The 18,196-nt window shown below is 43.3% G+C and overlaps 2 protein-coding genes across 8 annotated transcripts; both read left to right on the top strand.

Moving 5' to 3' along the window:
• Nucleotides 1-537: 537 nt before the first annotated feature.
• Nucleotides 538-6,076, top strand: znf131 (zinc finger protein 131). 2 transcript variants are annotated; one of them, XM_076731480.1, is made up of 9 exons: nucleotides 538-649; nucleotides 1,625-1,772; nucleotides 1,865-1,966; nucleotides 2,577-2,721; nucleotides 2,885-2,993; nucleotides 3,171-3,362; nucleotides 3,493-3,868; nucleotides 4,008-4,138; nucleotides 4,449-6,076. In XM_076731480.1, exons 2-9 carry the CDS (start codon nucleotides 1,643-1,645, stop codon nucleotides 4,974-4,976), a joined length of 1,713 nt encoding a protein of 570 aa, XP_076587595.1. In that variant the 5' UTR covers nucleotides 538-649; nucleotides 1,625-1,642; the 3' UTR covers nucleotides 4,977-6,076. The 2 variants fall into 2 exon arrangements, with proteins under 2 accessions (XP_076587595.1, XP_076587596.1); XM_076731481.1 differs by lacking the exon at nucleotides 538-649 and adding an exon at nucleotides 758-882.
• Nucleotides 6,077-7,068: 992 nt separating this feature from the next.
• Nucleotides 7,069-18,058, top strand: nim1ka (NIM1 serine/threonine protein kinase a). Of its 6 annotated transcripts, none has more exons than XM_076731241.1 (8): nucleotides 7,069-7,201; nucleotides 9,859-10,106; nucleotides 12,296-12,861; nucleotides 13,346-13,714; nucleotides 13,940-14,052; nucleotides 15,429-15,550; nucleotides 15,664-15,810; nucleotides 16,388-18,058. In XM_076731241.1, exons 4-8 carry the CDS (start codon nucleotides 13,404-13,406, stop codon nucleotides 17,144-17,146), a joined length of 1,452 nt encoding a protein of 483 aa, XP_076587356.1. In that variant the 5' UTR covers nucleotides 7,069-7,201; nucleotides 9,859-10,106; nucleotides 12,296-12,861; nucleotides 13,346-13,403; the 3' UTR covers nucleotides 17,147-18,058. The 6 variants fall into 6 exon arrangements, with proteins under 6 accessions (XP_076587356.1, XP_076587360.1, XP_076587358.1 ...); XM_076731243.1 differs by lacking the exon at nucleotides 7,069-7,201 and adding an exon at nucleotides 9,258-9,674; XM_076731244.1 differs by lacking the exon at nucleotides 7,069-7,201 and adding an exon at nucleotides 9,305-9,590.
• Nucleotides 18,059-18,196: the final 138 nt, after the last annotated feature.

Genomic DNA, 18,196 nt, shown 5'->3' with positions numbered 1-18,196 from the left:
ATCTTATCTCTTCAGACTTCAACCTTGTGTAAAGATGGATGAAGCCTGTTGAGACTTTAAGTAAACGTTTTGGCCTCTTCTTAGGTAATATTTGAATGCAGGACTTTTCCTGTAATATGTGGTCTTTCAATAGTCTGATATTGCTCCCTTCATTTAGGTAAAGACCTCAGCTCACCAGTAACAATGATACACTGTGGCTTACATTATACATTACTTGAAATGAATATAATTTTGTGCATTAGTGAGGCCTGTCACATTATTAAACTCGGCCTACAGTCCTATGAACACAGGTTTTATTTTGACAGGGAGGAAGCATTGGAAATCTTTTCACTATTAAATACATAGTTGCATATGATAATGTGATGTAAGTTGAATCTGAATACACTTTTGTCCGTTTAGATAACAGTTAGTCTGCCTGACTCAAAGCAGTTATATGATGTAGTAAGAAGAACATGTAAACACTCGTTACTCACCGCTGTCACTAAGCAACACTCCCGGCGTCGTCGACTTTGCAAGGGCTTCTGGGAATCCGAGGCCCGAGGGTTGAACGACCGCCCTTTTTAGAGCAACCAGAGTAGAACAGTCGTACATGCGTCGAGGGAAAAATTATCGCAAAACAACTTTCTGAAGCAACATAACCAAAGTTAACGTACGTATACCGATGGTTTTTAACGTGTATTTTGACCCAGGGCGTTTAAAATCGTGAAATCTGTCAGGAAAAAGTGTATTTTAATGCGCGGTTTGATGACGTAATGTTGATAGTCAAACGCGAAATGGCGAGTGTGCTAAGAGGCCCGTTACCTGTCACACTCTGGGGTTGTAACATGTTTATTTCCTTCGTATTACTGTATCGAAACGATTATACATGTGCATCTAGTCCCGGTAAGTTGGGCTTTGATTACATTTATTAGGTGTGATAAATAACTGATTTTGTTGCCTTGTGCAAGGTAGGATTGAATGTTTGCAAGTTAAGCTAACATGTAGCTGGACTAGCAAAGCTGTTGACGTTAGCCGAATGAACAACCATGTGTCTGGTCATTCGTTGAATCATATGCCCGTCCTCTCGTGTGGCACGTCAGGAAAATTTAGCGGGGTGTGTTTTCATTGTTTGTACACCTCTTTTTTCCTGACAGAGTTTCTGCCAAATGTAACGTCTACTCGGGTTTAGCAGTGATGTGCTTCTCATGGGCCCTCACCTTGACTTCCTCGTTCAGTGCAAGCAGTGTTAGCTTCACCACAGATAATTTCAGTTTCTTTCACCACAGTACAACTTAATTGCAGCCACCCTTCATTTGCCAGATGTAGGTTTTGCAGCTGTGCTGTTAAAATTCAAATTCAGTCATGCAGTCATCATATTTTTTGTGCAAATGCAACGTGGGAATATGTATGGAGGAGCAGCTGTTGTCTCGCTGTGTCTTATTTGTCGTATTTAACTTAAAAATAAGGTTTTGTGGTCTTTTTGCTGTCTGGATTATATTGTTTTTAGTTTAAGCTATTCTCAAAACCTTGCCTTTTGTTTCTAATATGCATCAAAACAGCGGCGAAATTTGGAAGCAGGAGTCGAGATAAAGCAAAGTGACTCAATATTAAAACTTGTATGTCCATTTTCCCGTTTTCCACGCAGAGAGGGATCACGTCAGTCATGGCGGCTGAGGTGGAGGTTGAGGGCGATGGAGGCAATGAGTACCCAGCGCATTACAAAGTCATGATGGACAAACTTAATGAACAACGACAGCTGGACCAGTTCACAGACATTACCCTGATTGTAGATGGTAAGTAGGCGTACATTGTAGATCATCTTTATGATGGTTTTCTGAAATTCCTAAGCAGTGCTTCTTATTTCCATGTCTCTTGTGTCTTACAGGACACCAGTTCAGAGCCCATAAAGCAGTGTTGGCAGCATGCAGCCAGTTTTTCCATAAGTTCTTCCAGGATTTCACCCAGGAGCCACTGGTGGAGATAGAAGGTATTCTGTGTTTCAGACAACACTAGAAAGAAGGTAGTCAGACATGCGTGCACATAGAGATTTACAAAGCCGTTAACTGATCTTTTTCTATAGTTTTTACTTGGTTTAAATAAATTTGGATTAAAAAAAGTTTTGTTTAGACCACGTCTTATTGTGTGAATGCATCTTCTGAAATTTACTTGCTTGCCACGCTGTTGCAACCTCTGGAAGAATCATCAAATTCCCCAGCTGCTAGCAATGACAGAGTAAAATGTAATCATAACTGATGAGAACTATGACCAGAACTATGAAAGTACGACCCAGATTGAAAAAATGTCAATGCATTTTAATATTTATTTGTCAAAATAAATGGCATTAGAAATTAATCTTGCATTATTCATCATAATTTTAAGTCCATCATTTAAAACAATCAGACATGTGGTATTGTATATTAGAACAGTATGTATTACCAAACATCTTAAGTCTACTAGTAATTGCTGTGCCACATACTAAATGTGCTTTGTATTCCAGCCAAAAATTTGCAGCTACGGATATATTTTCCTGTGTTTGTCACTGTGTTACATGGAACAGCTTTCACTCACACCGCTGCTCTGTCATGCTCTTATGACAGGAGTGAGTAACACAGCCTTTCGGCAGCTGATGGAGTTCACTTACACCGCAACGCTAGCTGTAGCTGGACAAGAGGAGGCCTTCGATGTCTGGAAGGCTGCTGAATACCTCCAGATGCAGGAAGCAATCAAAGCGCTCAACAATAAGTGAGACTTGCACACCGTTGACCTGTCACCTATCTCTGCTGGTGTCCATGTTGAAATGTACAAAGTTGTAGTCGTGAAGTGTTTTATGAGATAGAAAGGAAGTCTCATGACTCTTCATCATAGACACTGCTCCCTCTCAATAAGAGTTCATCTTTTCTTGTAGGATGAATGACAATCCCTCGCTAACCGCAAAGAGCAAAGGTAAAAAGAGAAAGATCGCTGAGACATCTAATGTGATCACAGAAACCCTACCCTCAGTGGAAGGGGAGCAGGTCAGTATGTTCATGGTGGTCACACTCATAAAGAGAAACTGCCTTGCAAAGCAGTGGACAGTAACATTAACTGAAATTCCATTGACTGCCTGCATTTTTCTACTATTAACACATAAGCAACCCTTACTTTGTCCACACAGTTAACTGTCAACGCTGAATGTTTTCAATGTTCTCCAGGTGGAGATCGAGGTAATAGGGGAAGAGGCCATTGAAGTGGAGGAGACTGGACTGGAAGAGGTGGTGGACGAAGCAAAGAATGCTCAGGCAGCGTCAGATGACTCTGCTTTGGCGCTTCTTGCTGACATAACCAGCAAGTATCAGCAAGGGGAATCTACACTACAGGTCATTAAGAAGGGAGAAATAGAAGAGGTATATTGAGTTGTATTTGTACAAGTCTTCATTTAAGATGAGTGTCATGTTTTTTTGGTTTATGAATTGGCAAAATATGGGTATACAGCAGGAGTTCTAGACGTGAAAGACCTGTGTTTGTGCTTGGCAGGAGGTGGTGTATCAGGAGGAAACAGTGACTGCCTCCAAGGTGCTGGAGAATGTCGAGGTCGTCGAGGTTCAGATTTCACAAGTGGACAACATGTTCCGCTGCAGCAAGTGTGACCGAAGCTTCAAGTTGTACTACCACCTCAAGCAGCATTTGAAAACACACCTTGGCTTGCTGGAAAAACCCCATGTGTGCAGCCACTGCGGTAAAGCCTACACGCGGGAGGGTGCCTTGAAGCAGCACATCAGCACGTTTCACTTTGATGCAGAGGAACTGTCTCAAAACCAGAAGCCCCAGAAAAAAGTCCATGTTTGTGAATACTGTAAAAAACACTTTGACCACTTCGGCCACTTTAAGGAGCACTTGCGGAAACACACAGGTGACAATGAAAAATAATTATTTTCAGTTTCTCAATATTCAAATTACTCAACTTATTACTTTGATAATTGGATATAATTGTCTCGCCGTTACACATCTTGCACTGACACACAAACTCGACTTTGTATGTCTCTCTGCAGGTGAAAAACCCTATGAGTGTCCAGATTGCCATGAGCGATTTGCGAGGAACAGCACACTGAAGTGCCATATGGCAGCCTGTCAGAATGGGGCCGGAGCCAAGAAAGGACGGAAGAAGCTCTATGAATGCCAGGTACAGTTTGTCCAGAATCATGGCCGTCAAACACTCCCCCACCAGTGCAGTGTCAACAGTAGAAAAAGACTACAAATATTTTTTGTCACATTATATTAATGTATTTATTCACTTAATGCAGAAAAGCAGCTTTTCTGATGTATTGTCATACAGGTTCTTTGTTTGTGGTGGTTTCTTGGGAGATGTAGTGTAAAAATGAATTGTTATTGCCACAGCACGAACTGTAACGTCAAAGTGGTGACGAGAGATTGTGTTTCCACTGATTTTACGTTAGCTTTCTTTTTTTCTCCTCCTCCACCTCCTTCATCAGGTCTGCAGCAGTGTATTCAACAGCTGGGACCAGTTCAAAGATCATCTCGTGAGCCACACAGGAGTCAAACCCAACCACTGCACCATGTGTGACATGTGGTTCACCCACCCAAAAGACCTAAAGGCCCACCTCAAGCACGTCCATTCCACCGAGGACGACAAGTCAAGTGAGGAAGTGGTCATCACTGACTCTGCCGCCGCCGCCGCCCTCGCCATCGCCACACAGAGCATAGAAGGAGCCGAAACGGTCCTGCTGGATGATGGAATCCAGGTGGAGCACGTCACAGTGGAGCCTGTGGATGTGATGGAGATGGAGGAGACTGCAACTGTAGTGGTAGAGGACGGAGGTGTGACAGAGATGTGTGAGGAAGATGTGGAGAGGTTAAAACAGGCCGGCGTGCAGATCCAGGTGGTGCACGTGACCACGACTGAAGTAGACGGGCAGCAGGTGGTGAACTCTCAAGTGGAAGTAGAGATGGAGGGTGAAATGGTGAACGTTGAGGAGGCAGAACAAGCGGTGGTCGTATGAGAATGTGAGAAGGACCGTGTCTTTGGGTGTATTCACACATGTAGCTTGTTTGTGTGGTTTCGATTCAGGGGCTTCAGTGACACCGTGTTGCATTTCAGCTCTGCTCTGGTTCCTGTTCACACTGACTTTTTACAAACGAACCAAGAGGAGTAGACGTGAAGTTATTCCAACTGATGATGGTTATGTTTTTGGTGTCGCAAAGAGTTCATAAAGAAATTATTTATATAAGCATTATTAGTATTATTGCACTGAAATTTGACTGCATGTTATGAATTATGACTAACGGGTAACGACAGGATGTAAAGGAGACATCTTGAAGGATGATTCAGGGATTGTTACTGTGGGATTGCTGTGCAGGATACCAGCTCAGCAGTTTTATCAACAGAGAACATCCATGCTGACATGCATACGTGCTTCCATGGTTATCAGATGAGTTGCATAGATACATATTATTATTATTATAACATCACTTCCTGAACAGATTTCACGATCAGCAGATCGCTCTTTGGAGGGGAAACACTCCTGGTTTTGACACAACTGCTCCAAACGAGATGTGTGAATATACCCTCAGATGACCTGCAGGACGCTCTGTCAGTCCTGAGCTGCTGCATCATCCTGTAGCTGACAACTTAGTTTCCATGAAGAACACTGAATGTAGGAGAAAGCATGTCTCCTCAATATGTCCTGCTGTGTGCCATCACATTGAATGACTCCGCTCCCACCACCCTCACTCTTTGAACTCTGAGTTAATGGACAGAGTGATGGAGGAGATATATCATCTCCTGCTAATGATCCTGTATTTATTTCAAAGCTGTCTGCCATCATGTTGTGTATTCTCTTCAGTGTTTCATCAATCAGTTTTCATGTTTGGTTGTTTGTTTTGTCTTATTTTACCTCAAATTTACATCATGCTCTTTTAGTTTGGGTCATTTGCCAAGACAGTGTGACAATGAATGAAAGCTTCTTGTTGCAGCTCATTCAACAGCTGATGCCACTGATTTCCATCAGTGCTACAGATTTGTTCGAGATAATTTTTCATATTGCCTTTTGGTGTTTTTGTAGGAAAAACTCAGACATGGAATAAAATTGGTTTCCAGAAATGGGCTTTGCGTCTTGCATACATCTACTGAGCTCTTAATTTTTGAGTCCAGTTAGTGAAGGTACAGATACATTTAGAAATTCTGTTGTTTATTATATATTAGAGTTTTTGTTTTTCCCTAATTAAAGCTGTTGTAATCAGTATTTTTGTATTTGTAGCTGCACTCTGCAGTGGTTTTACAGCCCTATCTTTACTGTTTTGAGCAGCAGGTAGCTGTTATTAGGGAAAAAGCTCTGATAAAGCCACTGTGCCCAACACCAAACGATGCATTCAAAGTTAGCTACTATGTGGTAAACGGAAAGGAGCATTTTTCAGCCAAGGAGACAGACATTTCCTTAGGAGTTATACCAGGATACCAGAGCTGAGGGGAAAGTGAAGATGACTCTGGTTCTAAAATTGCTCTGTATCTGTTGGATGTGTAAGCAGACATCTGTTCACTAACGGACCCTTTTCACTGAAGTGACTATGTCAAGGTTGTGTTTAGAAATTGACATTATTATGCAAATTTGATCAATTGAAAGCACCCTATGCTCCATGACGACTGAGGAAACTTCATCTGCTGAAGAAGACTACGAGATGCAGATGACAGACCCAGAAAAGCTCGTAGAGGACCTCAATATGTTTGAGTCAGTTTGATGAGGTTTGGGCGCAGGGAACGCCACTTGTAGGCTTATAATAAACAAAGGGCCACACATACACACATGAGAATAGCGAAATTGAGACCGATCCTGGAATCCTGTTTAGGCCTCCTGCTGGTCCCCTGACCCCACCTTGAACCTCTGGTGTGCTAATAGCGTGGCCCGTGGCCATGGTGCGTGACACACACGAGTCAGGTTACCTGGACAGTCCCGCCGCCGCCGCCTCACGCTCTGGACAGCTCCGGTGGTACTGAACTCGAAAGCAAAGCTGCCGATACTTGCTTCTCATTGGATAAGAGATGCAGGACTCGGCCGCCGATTGGTCAATTTTTCCTGCCAGTCAAGCGGATTTCCTCCACAACAGACTGAACCGGGGAGCAGCTGCAGCAGAGCCGGTGCGCTCAATGTCACCGTGCACCGGAGAAGATGATCTTACTGCGAGGTCGATGAAGCTTTGTCCACGGGACGAATTGAAGATATTCACCCAAGTAAGATTCACAGATGAAACGTTTGTGGTGTTTTTGTGCTGATGGGATTGGAGTGAGCTCGCGCTGGCTCACAGAGAATGGCCTGCTGCGATGTTAACTGTTGACTGTCATTGAACACCGATAGACAAGTGACTTAACTGATGCACTGCAAGATTTATTTACTCCAGAGCAGGTTTGTGGTTTCATAGCTTGTAAGTGTTTCTTTACTTTTCTTTTCTTTTTTCCCCCCCAAACATTAAATGTGACTCAGCAGTAGCCCACCATCACAAATAATCTGTAAAGGTGGCGGAGCTCGCATCATAATGACCGAGAATGAGGCTCATAACTCATCTTTCATCGTCTCGCGGTCTGTTTTCACTGTATTTTAGACCTACTCCGCATTGATGTAGTCGTTGAATTCAATGCAGCACTTCTGAAAAGGTTCATAATGCATCATTTGGCAATTACGCACGCACGTGACGCACGCGCACGCGCTATTTAAGATATCAACTTTGGGGATGTGACACACTGATTTACCTCCTGGACTGTTTCAAAGCACGCAGCCTGCGTGGACGGAGGAGTTCGGCCGTAGCACCTGTTGCACTCTGCTGGGGGGGTCAACCTGTGTCCATCACACCTCCTTTTAATGGAGGGTTGACTGATGTTTTGGTTTCTGTCATCCTGCTCTGAAGCAAAGGCACAAAACACAAACTCAGCAAAGATTTGCACAGGCGCAGATTAAAGATGTGTCTGTCAGAGAAAAACAATCCTTTGTCAAGTCATTCGAAAGCTTGCCTGTGGCTGGGAATCGAAGGAAACAGCCTGAAATTAGAGCTGTTTAATACACACTGACGGATGTACTGTGAGCTCTTGTGTTTTTTTTGATAGCAAAAGAGAGGAGAGATTTGAATGACTCAGCAGCCACATTCGGATAGCCTACATTAGATGTGTGATCGAACCAAGCCACCAGAATGCTGTGTGATGAAGTTCAGTTGCAAAATTAAGCTGGTAATCTTTATTGTAATGTGTCAAAAAAAAAAAAAAAAGTTGTCTTCTCACACCTGCCTTTGTCCTTCCTCTCAGTGCAGGATTAGGAGCTGAATATATCTCCATAGTTATGAAGCAAAAATAGCCCTTTTGGGATTCTACGTCCACCTGATTGAAATCTGTTCCTGATTTTCATTCTTTTGATGGTCAATCAGTCAGAGCACATGAAACATTGTGCTTCGTGTGTTCTTTGTTTGATGCACGCCTGTTTGAAGTGCTGACAGTGAAGAACATGCAAACGCAGATGGCTCTTTTAAGCAGGAGGAAACGATTGGCCAAATGGATTTTGATCTGAACCACCCGATGCAGGATTTACTGTGTCTTCTGCATTATGTTACTGTGCTCCCTGCACACAGTGTCATGGTAACTTTTGTTAAGGCCTCAGAGACTCCCTCTCTCTCTGTGTCTCTTCAAGATGTACTGGGAGCTATAGAGTAGTGCATGTTGTGTGTTGTCAGGCTGAAGGAATAATAGTGTATATTGTACATTTTTTCACAACTGCCGTAGTTGAGATAGTACATAAAAGTCCAGCAAAATATGGTTGAAAGAGTAGCACAGTGCCCTGTTCAGCTGACCATTTGCAAAGCCATGTATTGTGTGTGAATTATTTCCAGGTGCTTTACTTTTAGTGCATCCGCAGAGGCCTGTGCAGCTCTGCTTTGGACTCTGTGTGTATGTGTGTCAGGGGGAAGGGATTTAGAGGTCAGTCTGTTTTTTTGGAAATGTGAAATATTTGCCCCATAGATTCCAGAGAGGCCTGCCCCTCTGTTCCTAGGGCGCATAGTCTTCATTGTCGCAGCTCTTTCACTGTTGAGCTCTTTATTCTTGTCAGCCGCGTGTCTCAATTAACACACTGGGGAGCTTTGTGCGGAGAGAGCTCGCCGTCTGTGTGCGCCAGCGCTTGTGTGTACGTATTAACACGAGTGTGCTTGTGCGTGTGTTTGCCCGAGGAGCGGGTGTGTGAATGTGTGTGTGCAGTCGGCGCGCTGCGTTGCGCCTGAATGCATAACAGCAGTGAAAAAGACAGAATGGGACACAAGCCCAGGCTGAATGAGGGGATGGATGTAAAGTGAACGGGAGGCAGAGTGAGGACACAAAACAGAGAGGAGGAACTATTTTACCGAGCTTGTGATGGGGAAGCAGCTCCTGTGTTGTTTGCTTGTCTCACTACACGAACAGATGGGTGTTTGAGAAACAGTGTCTAATTCTTGATCCACAGCTGCTGTGGATGGGCTCTCATGTTTTCCGTTGTTGGAGTGTGTGAAGAGGCTGCTGATGCTAGCAGTGCGATCAGCAGCAGAGCGCACCGGGCAAACCCTCCTCCCTCTCTTTTTAGGTCCTCAGACAAATGATTGAGAGTGTGGTGAGTAAGGACCTGTACTTGGCAAAGCTGATTGTGTTTTCTGATGAAGGGCTGGCTGTTTGCAGACTCATAAGCCTGTTTGGGGTAAGCGGTGTACTGTATTCGTTGATTTTTTGAATGGTATATCTGTCTTTGATTCGAACTTGAAACAACAAAGTTCGGTGGACTGGATGCAGCCTTCCATCCATCCATTTTCTGCCTCTTAACGTGGGGCTGGGTCGCGGTGACAACTGGCTAAACAAGGTAATTCATACATCCCTCTCCCCAGCGACGCTTTCCAGCTCCTCCTGGGGGATCCCGAGGCGTTCCCAAGCCAGAAGAGATATATGAGCTCTGCAGCGTGGGTCTGAATCTACCCCAGTGTCTTCTACCAGTTGTACATGCATCAAAAACCTCCAACGGAAGGAACCCAGAGGTTATCCAGATCAGATGTCCGAATCGCCTCAACTGTCTCCCTTTGACACGAAGAAGCAGCGGCTCCCTCCAGATGTCTGAGCTCTTTACCCTCTTTCTCAGGTGAGCACAGCCACCCAGGAGAGGAAACTCATCCGTTTGTATCCACGGCCTCCACTTATTTTGGTCGCTCCCTGAAACTCATGACCATGGATGCCTTTTTCAAACTTCCCTTCAGTAGAGACTTGCTTTTACTCTAGAAAGGTTTTGTATCTCAAGATTGATCAAGATTGCTTACTTGGTCTGACAAGGAATGTTTTTAAAAATGATTTTTAGCAGTGGAAAAAGCTAATTAATGAAGCTGTAACAGTGTCAGGCCTGTAACAGTGTAACATCAACGGTGACTTTACCAGTCGATTTCATCTTTAATTAATCCGACAGGTGTGAGCAAGACACTGTATTTGTAAGGTTTCTAATTCTTCACATCTTCACGCACGTCATTAACATGGGCACTCTGAGGCTCAATGCAGCACTGACTAAATGTAAACATGGTCTTGTGTGCTCTCTCGCTCGCGGCTCAGCGCCGGTTAATGCATAATCCTCAGCCTGAAAAAAAGAAGAACAAACATGCTGGGTCAGTGTCCATCACCAAGCAACCAGGTGATCTGTTTTCCAGTGGAAGCAGAGCATAAAGCAATCTGGGTAACTATTACTCATCTATAGAGCCACTGTGAGGGTACTCTCCAGCGGACATCATTATCAGTACATCCAGCTGCTTATCTAACTTGATATATTCAACATGGCACTCTGTGTTCAAGCAATTTTAGAGAGTATCATGTGTCTGATAAGCTGTATGACATTATAGCTGCTATTTTCCCCAAAACATATTAATGAATACTTAATCAGTTAATAATACTATCAAGTAAACATTCATCTGCAGTTGAAAACTACAATTTCCTGATGATGATTTTGTCCCAAACTCTTATTGCTCACCTCTTACCATTGATGTCACTTGTCTATCTCATGCATGGTTGTCCTCTTCTTATTTACATAAATAAAAGGCTGGTATTCAGGGCTCGTTGCTTTGTCCTGCAAAGTGGAGGCCTTTCCTCTCTTAGCAAGTCCTTTTAGGCTGCCTGAGATCAATGCTTAGATATTCATGGCGCGATGGCAGAAAGGTGTTTGAAGGCTGGGAGACAGTAGGCCTCACAAAGGAGCATTGCTTTGATTTGCCAGCGAGGCTTGAACATAGATTCATTCATCTTAATATAGAGACGGATGCAATAACACCCTCCAAAGCAGCATGTTGCACTACGTTAACTATTGCTGCTCCTGCTTTACACACACACTGTCAAACTCGATTTATGATAGAAACTGACATTATGAGTACTCCATGGGTTCTGTTGACTGAAAATAATAATATAGAATGTTATCCTTTAATGCAACAATAGGCAGCTTAATAGCCACGTGTTCAAAGTGTGAGTGTGACAAAGCTTTGCAGATTTAATACAGGGGAGGCTGTAGATTGTAGTTTGGGTGAAGTCTATCGTTTCAGTACGCTGTTTGTTATTCACAAGCCGATTCAGTTCAGGTTGAATGTAGAGCGCTTCACTTAAAGTATTACGCGTGTGCTCTTATTATTGTGTTAAACACTTCTATGTGGAGCTGATGGAGAACCAGCCGGTTGCATTTCAGGCCAGTCCAGTTGTGTCAGACCTTAACCTCAAATGCACCTTTTCTGTCCCTGCTCATGGGACATTGTTAGAGCTTTGTTTTGTGAACAGCATGCAATTATCACATAATTACAAATTTATTCACCCGCACGCACTGTATCACACACGCACACACACAAGGGAATGACAGTCATCACTCATATTCTCCATTACAAATGAAATAGCTTTGCCAACTTGTAAGTACCTTCTTGGTAGAGAGTGATTAGGATCTCTGATCTGTTTATTTTGGCTCTCATGGCAACCTCAGCCTGCATCGTCCTTGGAACGGGACTCAAGCACTAAATTAAGTACGGATTACAATACACATTCACGGAAAGTCAAGTGGCTACTGCACAGGCACACTTGTGTTGCTCACAAACTCCCATGCCAGGTGTAATCACGTGTACTAGCTGTGTACCATGGTTTTGCACAGATGCTTGAAAAACATGTAAAGAATTGCCAAAATGATACACATAATGACATAGCTACGAGATTAACAGATTAAGACACAAGAACTAGATAATTAAAAAAAAGGGAGGGCTCATGAGCATCAAAAAATAATTGACATTATTTTTGCTTCTCTCTTGTGCTTCATTCCAGGTTGTCTCACAAAACGAGCCATGGATGTGCCCTGACACTGTCATCCGTTCAACCTCTTTCCTCCAACCTCCCCATCCAGCTTCTCTTCCCCTCCTCCTCCTCAACCTGTGGCCTATTTATGCCCTGGAGACTCAGAAGAGCCCATTAACGCTCCGCAGACCTCTTCAGCAAGGGACAGCAGTGAGCATGAATCTGGTAGCACATGGTCCATCTGATCTCCAGACTCTTCATCTTTTCTTCAACAGCCACAAATAAGGAAAACTAAGCCTTCAACCACTGGAAATTCTTGAGATGCAACAAGAAAACAGCTGCGTCGAGCTCCAGATGACGAATTGCCCCTGATTTTCCACTGTGGCGAGGACAGTTTGCAGCTGCAGCGCGTTTGGGAAATTTTGGATGCAGCATGCGCTTTGGTCCATGGACAGGAGGTTCTGTCCTGTTCACTGAAATACAGGAAGACCCTCATTCATAACATTTGTTTGTTGACTCAGTTGTCTAAATAGTTATGTGATTTGGACAAGGACACTGAAAGAATTTAGACCTCTACATGGCTCACACATCTGAAGGTAAATCAAGGTTTTGTCCCAGATTAATTTACGCATCAACTTTCAAATTGAATCTATAATAATATATGAATAATGTGCTATGAGTGCGTGCTGCTTGCTATTTAACTGCATCTTCATTTCACATCATGTGGATTATGTCTGTGTATATGTGTGAGGCTTATACTGTGCCTACTGTGAGCACATTGTAAATATGTGCGCTAATTATTTATTTTACAACACAATGAAGACAGTTAATCTGATATGAGACATGAAAAATAAATGTATGAATGCTGACTTAAATAGAAGCAGCACCAAATATATAACTAAAGCAGATTTATTTCTTGCTACCATGCCTTTTAATTTTAGTTTTATGAGGCAGATTTTAAAAGGCACTGACATGATGTAGGAGCACCAGTCATTTTTTCGTTTTTACAAAAAGCTGTCAAGAAATGTAGCTAGAAATAAACGACGAACATACTACAGTTTTTTCTTGTTGTACATCCAGCCCTCTGCCACTCCCAGCCATGAGCTAAGCCCACACCAGCCTGGGCGTCCCTTGCAGGATGACTGCTGTCTGCCCCTCTGAGAGCAGCCCAGACGGGGCCGAAGCCGGGGCCGGGACAGCAGGCACCAGGGGGTCGGGGGCAGCAGGCACCGCTGGGAGCATCTCAGTTTCTGGGGTCGAGACCGGAGAGTCTAATGGAGACTCTGTCGGAGGTTCCATTGGAGGCACAGCTGTGGTCGCAGGTGGCCAACGGTACACCCGCTGGAGCCATCAGGACAGCTCAGACATCAACACAGATGACGAGGGAGCCACCATCCGCCGCCTCACTCCACTGGAAAGGCTGAACCTGGATATGTGCCAGGATGAAAGGTAGGGGTCGAGAGATAAGTTAAGATAAGGTGATCCTGTATTAATCCCACAGTGGAATAATTTACAAAAATCTTTTTATCAAGATTTGTGGTGTTTCTATTTTTGTGGTGTTTCTATTTTTGACTTACCAGGAGGTGAAATTCTTGCTATGGTGGCTCTGCTGTAGCATATCATATAGAATATTTATAGAATATTTAGTGTTACATGTTCCGTCATGTGTCACAGGGTGGTCCGTGAGCTAACAGTGGGCAGAAGGATCGGCTTCTACAAAATTCGAGGAGAGATCGGCTGTGGGAACTTCTCCCATGTCAAGCTAGGAATTCATGCCCTCACCAAAGGTACGAAACTACAAGACATCAACGAAATGCATCTGTTGAAACGGCTGCACTTGAGTAAAGGAAAACATCCGCTGAGGAGTGGCAGTCACACTGACTGTAAAGCTATTAAGTAGTGATCGACAGTTTGACTTATTTGCCATCACTAGAAGTCTAAACACATCCATCCTTAAAGATAAAAATCCGAGGTAAGCTCCCATTTGCTCTCTGCTCTGCCTTTTTATTGGATTTAAGTGATAATTTGGCTGATGAGCTGTTTCCATCAATGGGCTGCAACACTAACAAGTGTGTCCTTATGTAGCAATTCACTAACAAGGTGATGTGTGCCTGGCCGGGGGGCTGATTCAGCCACAGACAGACAGACTGTCTGCTGCCCTTGAACAGATGGATTGATTAGAGATCTCCAGTTTCCTTAGCGACGGCTAAAATTGCTGCATGCCTCATCAAAGGCTAAAGAGAGGGAGGAGAATGAGTGCGTAGCTCTGTACGTGTGTGTGAGCGTGCACGCGCAATGTTTTTAGGGTTATATGTACTTTACCCTATGCCTGTGTGCCATGCTATCTGTGTGTGTGTGCATGTAAGTGGTATCATTTAGTCCTCAAAAAACAATATGAGCTGCGATGCATTTTGAATGCTCCTATTGAGAGCCATGTCACACTTGAAAGGGAGCCTAATGCCAGCCTGAATAATGCATGCTGATGCACAATTAGATATCTCAACACCATTTTACCGCTGAAGAACGTTTCTGTATTCAGTTACCTGCGGTCTATTTTACTTCACTTTATGAATCATTTAACAGAATACAGTAAAGATATCAGTCGTTTGAACTTGATATATGTGAAGGTCTTCGGTCTTTGCTGGCTGTAAAATCGTGTACGTTTTGAAATGTGCACTGTATTTTCCTCCGAACACATTTCCAGAGGTGATAAGTTAAATTTGATTCCAGGACAATGTTGCTAACTCTGCACTCTGTGTCATATTGAACCTCCACCCTGACTTGACCTTCCATGTAGTATCTGCTAAAACCTGAAGCCACTGCAGTATGACAGCAAAAGAGTCATTTTCCTTTATTTACAAAAGCAAATTTCTTTGTATTATAGGGCTGAAAGTGAGAATTGACCCCCTGGGAGAACGTAATCAACACAATTGGTGTCTGAGGACAGCTAATCCTCCATCAAATTATCTAGAGCAGAGCATCAGGCTTAGTCGCTTCAGGGGCAATTCTGTGTTTGCAAGGTGGAACAGGCTCACATCCTGGACTTACATAAGATTTATCTAACTAAATTTATCTAAATTTAAAAAAATCAGCAAAGATTTTTTCGGTCATGCGTCATTTGTCAGCGATCATTGACTGTAATCTTCTTCCGTGGCATCACCAGACAAAGTGGCCATAAAGATCCTGGACAAAACCAAGCTGGATCAGAAGACCCAGAGGCTGCTGTCCAGAGAGATCTCCAGCATGGAGAAACTGCACCATCCCAACATCATACGCCTCTATGAGGTTTGACTCATGCACGCTCCCATATTGATTTATACGTGAACGTCATCTGGTCCCAAGGGACTTTCTCAGTGATCGCTACAACCAGATGACATCGGGTGTACTGTCTTCTTTAGGTGGTGGAGACGCTGTCACGGTTGCATTTGGTGATGGAGTATGCAGGGGGAGGAGAGCTCTACACCAAGATTACTACAGAGGGGAAACTCTCTGATACTGAAAGCAAGATCGTCTTCTCTCAGATCCTCTCTGCTGTTAAACACATGGTCAGTGCGTATAAGCTCATATTGAAGTGGTATGTTTGAGTAAACAGAATCTAAATCTGAATGTATGTATTTTCATCTATAGTATCATCTGTTCTCCACTGCTCTCATGAACTGGTTTAACTCTGGAAGTCTTAAAATGTGTCTAATCTTCATCTCACAGGACAATTTCTGTTAGGACAGACTATGAATGCAACACTGATTTACATGCATCACATATGGAATTTATCACTCCTTACATCTGAAGTGTGTATGCAACATTTACTTTTCAGACATTCACGCTCGTGTAAATTGCATATTGGATCATGATTAGCCTCCAAACTCATTGTGATGTCACAAAATCCTGCTCGTACATAAATGCCTTAAGGTCAGGTTTAAGGTGAGCACAGGCAATCTTCAGCAGGTGCATGTGAAAAAAAAACAACCTTCTAGTGACAAAAATAAACATCATTCTGCACATTGAAGCTTAAACATCCAACTGAAATTCCAGTAAACAAAGCAGTTTGGGTGGAGGGAGCCATAGTTATGGTCCTCTATTAATATGAGCAGTTTGGATAATCTTGTCCTTGTTCTACCACAGCATGAAAACAACATCATCCACCGCGACCTGAAGGCAGAAAATGTCTTCTACACCAGCAGCTCTTGCGTCAAGGTGGGGGACTTTGGCTTTAGCACGCTGAGCCGCCGTAGCGAGACGCTCAACACCTTCTGCGGCTCTCCGCCTTACGCCGCACCTGAGCTCTTTCGGGATGAGCATTATGTTGGCATCTTTGTAGACATCTGGGCCCTGGGGGTAATGCTGTTCTTCATGGTGACAGGCACCATGCCATTCAGGGCGGACACTGTGGCCAAACTGAAGCGATGCATCCTGGAGGGGGCCTACATCCTGCCCTCTTGGGTGCCGGACGCATGCCAGAGGCTTATCAGGGGAATCCTCCAACCCATACCAGCTGACCGCTGCACGGTGGAGCAGATGATGGGCTGCGAGTGGCTGCTCCCTGTGGACTTCCCGCACGCCATGCAACCCTTTAAATTAGACCCATCCTACCTAGCAGAGAGCGAAACATCTGAACTCGCGGAGGAAGAGATGGAGGTAAAGGCAGCACTGGAGACACTCGGAATCAGCTCAGAACACATCCTCAACAACCAGGGGAAAGACTGCAGGAGCTCCATCACAGGGGTCTATAGGATCCTGCTACACCGGGCTCACAAGAGACGGGCTGTCGAGAGCATGCCTGTGGTCACGAAGGCAGTTGGACCAACTACAACCAGTAAAAAGGAACGACTAAAAGTGTACCGTAGTTTAAGGCACACATCTAAACTCTGCGTGATTCTGTGACAAAATGCTTTCCTTTGTTCTGGAAATTAAGTGACTTTATAGTCTGGGATGAGATTGCATGGATTTCATTAGAAGTAATAAAAAAAATTGCTTTTCAATCCAGCAGTTGAAATTGAAACCATGGTATGTAACCGCACTCAGCTCCTGAAATCTGGGATTTCTTACTTTAGTATCTTTCTTCTAGTAAGTAAAATTAGTCTCTGTGAGAATGTTGCTGCCAGTGAATCATTATTGTCTCCTCTTTTGACAGGGACAGAGACCTGTAAGCCTCATGAAATTTGGGAAATATTATGAAAATATAATTTATTTAAGTAAACATCATGATGATTAGATGGCATACGTAACATTTTATTTGGGCCATGCAGGCCTGGTATTTATAGCCCAAACCCATTGCTGTGCTGGAACACCAATGAACGGTATGATAAATCAATGTAGCATAAATTAAGGAAAAGAATAAATCCACTACATTCTGCTGATGTGATAAAATGGAGAAACATGCAGTCAAGACATGAAATATGTGTCTTTCATGTTAAATTGCACTTTTCTCTCATGCCTTAGTTTTCTAACATGTTATGAAATCTAACAGAACAGTTTCATCATACTGTTTAAAGTTTGTGATGGTATGAATAGAGATTTCACACTTTACCTTCGTATGTGATGTATCTCTATGAGATGTTGGACTGATTGACCTGAATGACTTTACTCAATGTATTTTCCTTGTGGCCTGAAAAAGCCAATAAATGTCATTAAGCTATGAATACAGCATACCTACCACCAAAGTTATAGCTGTTCATGTGGCAAAAATAATTTTCAGTTTGGACTCGGTGTGAGTTTCAGTAATGAGGTTTTTTTTAATTACCTGATGCCATGTTAATGCTCATGTGTTGATTAAAATAAATTTAAAATGTAAATACGTCTGTCTTTTTTAATTACAGCATAATACAGACTTCAGTATGTGAGTGTGCTACATGACAGCACCAGCGATATGTCAAGGGAATACTTTCGATGTTTTATTATAGATAATAATAATAATAATAATAATAATAATAA

Source organism: Chaetodon auriga, chromosome 5 (genome assembly GCF_051107435.1).
Source record: "Chaetodon auriga isolate fChaAug3 chromosome 5, fChaAug3.hap1, whole genome shotgun sequence".
NCBI classification, from domain to species: Eukaryota; Metazoa; Chordata; class Actinopteri; order Chaetodontiformes; family Chaetodontidae; genus Chaetodon; species Chaetodon auriga.
The sequence above is the reverse complement of the archived record's forward strand: the minus strand, read 5'-3'. Positions and strand labels throughout refer to the sequence as shown.